Here is a 7,772-nt window from a genome sequence, read left to right on the forward strand (position 1 = left end):
ATACTCTCCAGTAATTAAGCTTGATCAATATTGTTCCTTATCAATTATTTAATTACAAAAGACAATTTACTTGTAGTAGGCAATCTTCTAAGCCCGCACGAATAGCTACCACCACCCTTACTATTTCAGCCGTGATTTGCGTTCCGATTTGAAAGGTGGGACATCCGTTGTACTGTAAGACCTGAGGCTCAGAATTCTGGTAACTACTTCACACCAGGTGGCCATCCAACCATCAAGGCAATAAAAAACAATAAAGAAATATATATTTATAATTTTGACCTTATGTTTCAAATATGGTCTTTATGTGGTCTCCGAGTAGGATTCAATTTCAGGTGAACGGATAGCGCGTCCGCTCTATATTAAAAAAGAGCATTGCACAGAGATATTAAAATATAATTAGTAAACAACACGCTGTATAAGAACTCGTTAATTACATTACGCAGAGATCGTAATTAGAACATTGTATAATTAGGCTTAGTAATTAAGTGGTTCCAAGCTACTAAAATCGTCTGGAGTGTGGTAATTTACTTAATCATTTGTATATAGTAAATACAATAGTAAAACCCACATGTGATTAAACAAATAATGTTATAAAAAAAGAGGCTACTGAAAAAAAGAAATAAAATATATAACGGCCGTCTGGTGTAGTGGTAAGTGACATAGTCACTACACAAGGGGGTCGCGGGTTCGAATCCCGCCAAGGGAAGATATTTGTATGATAAATATAGAAATGTCTTTTCCAGGGTTACGGATGTTTATTAAATATATGTATGTGTATAATAAAAATCTTACATTTATTTCCGTTATCTGGTGTCTGTAATACAAGTTCTTTACGAACTTAGTACGGGACCAGTTAATGTGGCGTGATTGTTAGTAAATATTTATATTTATTTATTTATTTATAAACCAAAAACTTCAATAATTGTATACTGTCTGTCTTTTTGTTATTCGCGCAAATCTCTGGATTTACTAATCCAGTTGATTTTCAAATAATCATTTGCTGATATTAGGATCATTACTGATAAGCATGAGCTTTCCCGGTTTATTTATTTATTTATGTTTTCATTTATAGAGGAATAAACGAGCTCATAATTTACCTGGTGCTATTGAAGTTTTTCCTAAAGTCCAAAGATATGAATGCCGCTACTGGCCTTATCACAGTAGGTCGAAATTTCAATGGTAAACCAAATAACTTGTGCTGTTGTTTCGTTCTAAATATATTATTTTAACAGACGTACCCAAGTCTACAAATGCTTCAACATTCCCCTTTCTTCTAGTAAAAAAATACCCTTGTTGAAATCCAGAGTAAATTGAGCTTGGAGAGTTATTCTTAATTTCCTCGGTAAGAGCATGTTGCAATGCATTTGCACATTACAAGCCCAAACACATCAAATGTATAGTTACTTTATGAGAAACAGATTCCCTGAGTATAGTATAACAGTTAAAGGAAAGCACAACTAATACGCGGTTAGGATTAGGCAAAATATAGGCAACTACCGATAGTGCCTCTAAACAGGTATTTTTAATTCATCTGCAGTATTCGTCTGGTATTTGAGTCTAGCAAAAATATTATAAATGTTACCTTCCTTCATCCATTATCCCAGTAAGTTATTACAATAGGATTCCAAAATTGATTTTAATTAAACGGCCTCATCACTGACCCTCTGTCTAATGTCAATCATCCATGATTGAGAATAGCTGGCCGTAGCCAAATCAAGCTAAATCTTAATTAGGGTAGATAAAATAAATATCGCCATTACGATTACGAGCCTTTATTATCTGGACAAGTGCTGAATGAACTTATTGCAAATATTCTACATAATGGCTTCGCAATAATGATTATCATTATTCGTCAACAGGTGAATGGGAGCTTGGTTGGATCCTCTGCGACATCTGGATAAGCTTGGACATCTTACTCTGCACAGCGTCCATCCTCTCGCTCTGCGCAATCAGCGTGGACCGCTATTTAGCTGTGACCAGGCCTTTGACATACTCCAGGCGGAGACGCTCCAAGAAATTGGCCTTGACAATGATATTCTTTGTTTGGATAGCCGCTGGAGCTATTACGTGTCCACCGATGTTTGGATGGTAAGATACTGCAGACACTAGAACAACTGTCTCCCGCGCCTTATACGTTGTGAATAAATCGGTAATACAGGACACACACATTTCCATTGTAAATTTTGCTCTCTGTACGCAACCTAAGTTCACGAACGACATCCATAGAACAACACTGAATCTAATGGGTTTCAGTGATGAACCAATAACCCAATACCTGTAAAAGCTGAAAAGCGAAAAGAAGATATACTACAGTACTCCAAATACCAGATTGGTCATTTTACCATCAAATTACCAATTATCGGATATCTATTCACAGGCTATTTAAATCTTCACTATGCTTCATTATTTCAGCGACATTCTGAATACTCTAGTGCGCGTAAACTCATCTCTCTTGGGACCCTAATATCTTCATTAAAGCGTCTGTCTACTGAGGTCAAGAGACATTAAATTTGAATGTCACTGTGCACTTTGAGGCGCTAAATTAATAGCTGACATAAAAGCTACATTAATTTTTCTTCTGTAATTCCCATAGGTATGAACCAGATCATAACCAAGGCGGAGTCTGTAGATACAATCAAAACCCTGGCTATGTTGTGTTCTCGGCTATGGGGTCGTTCTTCCTGCCCATGGCCGTGATGGTCTATGTCTACGCGAGGATCTCCTGCGTGGTCGCAAGAAGACATCACCAGCTGGCCAGCAGTACAAAGTGCAGTAAGGTAAATGTAATAACGCTTTAGAATTATTTTAATGGGAAAATCAAACCCGCAAAATTATAATTTGCGTAATTACTGGTGGTAGGACCTCTTGTGAGTCCGGACGGGCAGGTACCACCACTCCGCCAATTTCTGCCGTGAAGCAGTAATGCGTTTCGGTTTTAAGGGTCGGGCAGCCGTTGTAACTATACTGAGACCTTAGAACTTATATCACAAGGTGGGTGGCGCATTTCCGTTGTAGATGTCTATTGGCTCCAGTAACCACTTAACACCAGGTGAGCTGTGAGTTCGTCCACCCTTGTAAGCAATAAAAAAAAGGACGTTTCTTAAGATCCACATTCACAAAGATAATGAGAAAATCAGATTGGACATTCGCGTTAAGTGTCATTAATATTTCGCAAATTCACCTATTAAAGCTTAACAAATTGACGATCACTAAAATTTAGTATCGATAAAACGAGGCACCAGATTGTTACGAGATTGGAGAAGACAATTCCATTTTCATTGTCACTTAACAAGGAAAATTTTCGAGACAAACGAGAGATCTCAGTTAAACTTAAAGACCTGTGTTCTACACAAAAGAGTTTTACCGAAGCTACATCCTTTGTTCCGAATTCCGCGAGACACTGAGTGCACATTGAGAGTTCTTTGAATTATACACAATATAGGTATAGTCTCTTTTAAGACAATATTTTGCATACTTTATCGTGATTTCAACCGTTACTTATTTCGAATTTAAAAAAAAGATTACAGGGCTCTGGATTGTAATCTATGTATTAATACGTGAAGCAAAAACTTTGTATCCCTTTTTACGAAAATTGCGCGGACGGTGGAGTTTGAAATTTTCCACACTTATAGAGAATATAGAAAAGAAGTGCACAATGCTAATATTGTTTTTTAAATAATGCATAAAAGATACATTAAATCAATAAAGAAAACATTACACACACTACATACCATGTATTTGACGCACACACGCATGCATACTATTTATTGTCAAACTTTTGTTCTTAACGTCTGTTGTCAAATTGAGAATAGATTAAATATTGTTTGTCTTTTTTAATATTTTTTATAGTGTGGTCTTTGCGAAATTTGTGATTATAAAAGTATAAAATACAATCATAATATACAAACTTACAATCCCAACTAATTATAGTCGAATTTCGACTACTGCGGAACCTCTAGTGTTGTCAGATATGCAAGCGATTACCTTTAACACCCACGAAAACAATTTACAAAAATATTCATTGGGGTTCCAGAAGCGAAATGCGTTTTTTTTCTATTACAATTTTACAATTACGAAAGCTATTTATCGTATTTAGACAAAGACTTTGATTTACTGGCAAAGACGTTAAGAAACTTAGGTGACAGAGAGCACTCATCTCTCCCTCCGCACAAACACGGACTAACTATCTGAACGAGAACAGAGGTTCGGAGGTCGATTCTTGAACGACAAGGGTTTTAGCAGGCTGAACTCTCGACATGCCCAGCTTATCAACCCCAACACGCGGCCGACGCTCTGAATATTTCCTATTGAACCAAAAAAAAAAGATCTATGCCGCCGCTATATGGCTTATTTATATAATTTTTTTTATTGCCCTTGTAGGCAGACGAGCATACGGCCCACCTGACGGTGAGTGGTTACCATCGCCCATGGACTTCAGCAATGCGAGGGGCAGAGCCAAGCTGCTGCCTACCCCTTAATACTCTCCACAAGCCTCGTTTGAAAAAGGACATGTCATAGCGCTCGGGAAACACCGTGGAGGGGGGAGCTCATTCCATAGCCGGATGGTACGTGGCAAAAAAGACCTCTGGAAACGCACTGTGGATGACCGCAGTGGCTCCAGGTAGTATGGATGAACTCTACTCCGGTGGCGGGCGGTGCAATGGTAAAAACGAGATGACGGTATCATCTCGAACAATTCCTCAGAGCACTTCCTACTATTTCAAAATAATCATGTCTTCGGGAAGATCAATGTAATTGAGATTTTTATATAATAACAACCCAACAGCTAACTATATCGTCTGCCCATAAAACTTTCAATACTTGAAAAACGAATCACAATTGTTTTTGTTGCAGAAGGACAAGCTATCGTGCATCCGAACCGAATCCGATTCCGGATCAGACAAACTCTCGTTAAGGCAGAGCGCTTCGAAGCAGACGTCCAAGAACTCCAATCCACAAAGCGAGACTTCGCTAGGCGACCACAAGTGTTGCTGCTTCAAAGAAAAGAAGGCACACCACAAATACAGGAGCAAGGAGAAAGAGTCGAAATTCTACAACGAAGTTACATTCAAAGCGAACTATAAATACAAAAACACAACCCGACGCTCGCATTCTGTAAGGGAACACGAAAATAATCGTGTGTCGTCGCTGCGGCGGGAAACTAAAACCGCCCAAACCTTGAGCCTTGTGGTGGGCGGTTTCGTGGCCTGTTGGCTTCCTTTCTTCCTCTATTACTTGCTAACACCGTTTATACCGTCGAATTACGTTAATCCTGTCCTAATGTACATACTCACTTGGCTAGGGTGGTTTAACTCGGCCATAAATCCATTTATATACGCTTTTTATTCGCCGGATTTCAGACTAGCGTTCTGGAGGCTGACCATCAGAAAATGTATGAGGAACAAACGAAAATGAGACGGTTTCTAGTTTACTTTTAATAAAACAAAGAGTGATTTTACGGAAAAGGTAAAATTTCTGAACTTTGAAACTGTATTTTTAATTAGCTACGTATTCTCCGATGATATTTTCGAAAATCAAGATATAAATACGAACTAGGTCACAACCAAAAACAGGCCTAAAAGTTAAGGTAAGGTGAAGTAGACAGACTAGTGTGCTCTTAACCATCATAACCAGTCTTCAGTATACCCTGGACCATAGGACTTGTAACTGCACCGATAAATCGAGAATTCATAATAAGTATTAAAAAAAATTGGTAGGATCCTGTAAAATATAGTTTATAAGAAATTAATAGAATTAAATTCACCTTTGGGAAAATATCAAAAGTCCACTTTCCACACGTGATTTACGCGAAAAACTTTTTAATACTGCAATATCCAACTAACATAACAAATTTCAATAGAAACAAATCGATATAAGAATGCATTTCCCATTATTATTTTTTCATAAGTCAGCAAATGTCAGATCCATACAGTAACAATTGAGGAAAAACGGAAAAGAAATTATATATGTGTGAATAAAGATAATCAATATTCTTCTACTAAAGTCATTCTAAAATCGTATAGAAATAAATAAATAAAACATATCAAATCCATTCATACGAACATATTATGTATTTTTAAATACTCTGTGGATCCGATATGTTGATTTAATTGTCTATATCTTATGGTAAAATCAAAAGCAAAGATGAATTTAGTATTTGTTAAAAAAAAGTCCCTGTTACTAATTCGATGCTGTTTTTACAAAAAAAAAGAAACATTTCGCTATTACGTTATAAGCCGCTTAAATTAAAAATTAAACAACCATATTGCTCCAATTGGTCTATTCCTGACATAAAACTTAGAATGTATTATTACGCAGGCCAAAAACATTATAACATAAATAGAAGAGATGTTGCATGAAGAGAGATAAACTGAGAAGTCTCATTTTATCTCTCTTCTCATACGAAGGCAATAAAAAAAAAATAAAAAAAAAATTATATGCGGACTGATTATAGGCAATATAGAGCAATAAAAAACTCACACTCTTGACTGTGTTAATCATCTTACAGAAAGGGCGCTTTCATTCGTCGCTGGTTGAGATAAAAATTCACGTATATACAGTGCAACCTTAATATAAAACGAACCTCAATATAAAGACGTCCTCGATTTAAGAAATTCTTCGCTATCCCCTTGAATTATCCTTAAGAGTCAACGTAAAATATACATTTACTTTGCGAAGATTTCTTGCGAACAACCTCTTTATAACGAATTATCTATTATCAAAAAAGTGTAAATACCTCTAATTAACGAATTTTGTAAACCCAAATCCTTTATACAACGTTCCCACCAAATATGACCCTTAATACCATAGTATGTGATTCAGTCTCGACAGCTTTGGGAAAAATGTTACCTACCTAATTGTTTTTAAATAAAAAATACATACAGTAATTTGATAAAGATGTGTTATCATTTATTAGTAGAAGTTGTACGCTATAACAAAATGAGTAAGTAATGTTGAGGTGAATAAAACATATTTTTTTTTACCTCATTATAGCAAATGGTAGTCCCACCTAACCTTAATATAATAAACCTCAGCTTACTGAATTGCTTGATATACCGAATATTTACTTTTTCCCTTTCGATTTGTTATATTGAGGTTGAGCTGTAGGCATTTATGAAAAAAATTGTCTTTTAGAAGAAGGTGAAGCAATTTACAAATACGTATGGGGTGTATACGGATGTGCTTAAGTAATGTGTTTTCTTAAAGCAAGCCACTAAATAGGATTATAATAAGGGAAAAAAACATCTGTGAACATAATATAGTTACAGTTAAGAAGTTGACAAAGATTCTTAAGTAGAAGATTCTGAATTTCAGCTGTGTTCTAACTACATACTTTAAAATAAATATTTAACGAAAGTAAAACTAATTATTAAATGAATAATAGAAATTCGTATATATTTTAGATATTGAGACTTCGGATAAAACAAAAGATAAAACTGTTGTATTATTCATTAGTCGGAGAAGAAGTTTATTGGTTTTTAATTATTGATCATTACGCGCGTACTTTCATTGGGGCCTCTCAGGATATTCTAAGAAGTTTTTCTTGAAAAGAAGTTGCTCTTTCCGTCTTGTTATTCGTTAATAAATAAATAATTAATTTGGTTCGCACTAAAGCTGCTGCTAAAGTTAGTATTAACTAGAACTACTTTTACGGTTCAATCTCGTATTATTATTGTCATCATAATATTATTTTTAACGTTTGGAATTCTTTTTATTTATTATTTTATTGCGTAGTTGGGTGCACGAGATCTAAGCCCACCTGGTGTTAAGTG

At 35.7% G+C, this 7,772-nt stretch overlaps 1 protein-coding gene across 1 annotated transcript in view; it reads left to right on the forward strand.

Moving 5' to 3' along the window:
* Positions 1-5,461, forward strand: part of TAR2 (tyramine receptor) — a 68,539-nt gene extending 63,078 nt beyond the window's left edge. Inside the window, 3 exon segments of the mRNA NM_001171178.1 lie at positions 1,860-2,088; positions 2,594-2,777; positions 4,855-5,461. Of these exon segments, the coding sequence (NP_001164649.1) occupies positions 1,860-2,088; positions 2,594-2,777; positions 4,855-5,415 (974 nt within the window). The 3' untranslated portion in view covers positions 5,416-5,461.
* The last annotated feature ends 2,311 nt before the right edge of the window (positions 5,462-7,772 follow it).

Source organism: Bombyx mori, chromosome 26, assembly GCF_030269925.1.
Source record: "Bombyx mori chromosome 26, ASM3026992v2".
NCBI classification, from domain to species: Eukaryota; Metazoa; Arthropoda; class Insecta; order Lepidoptera; family Bombycidae; genus Bombyx; species Bombyx mori.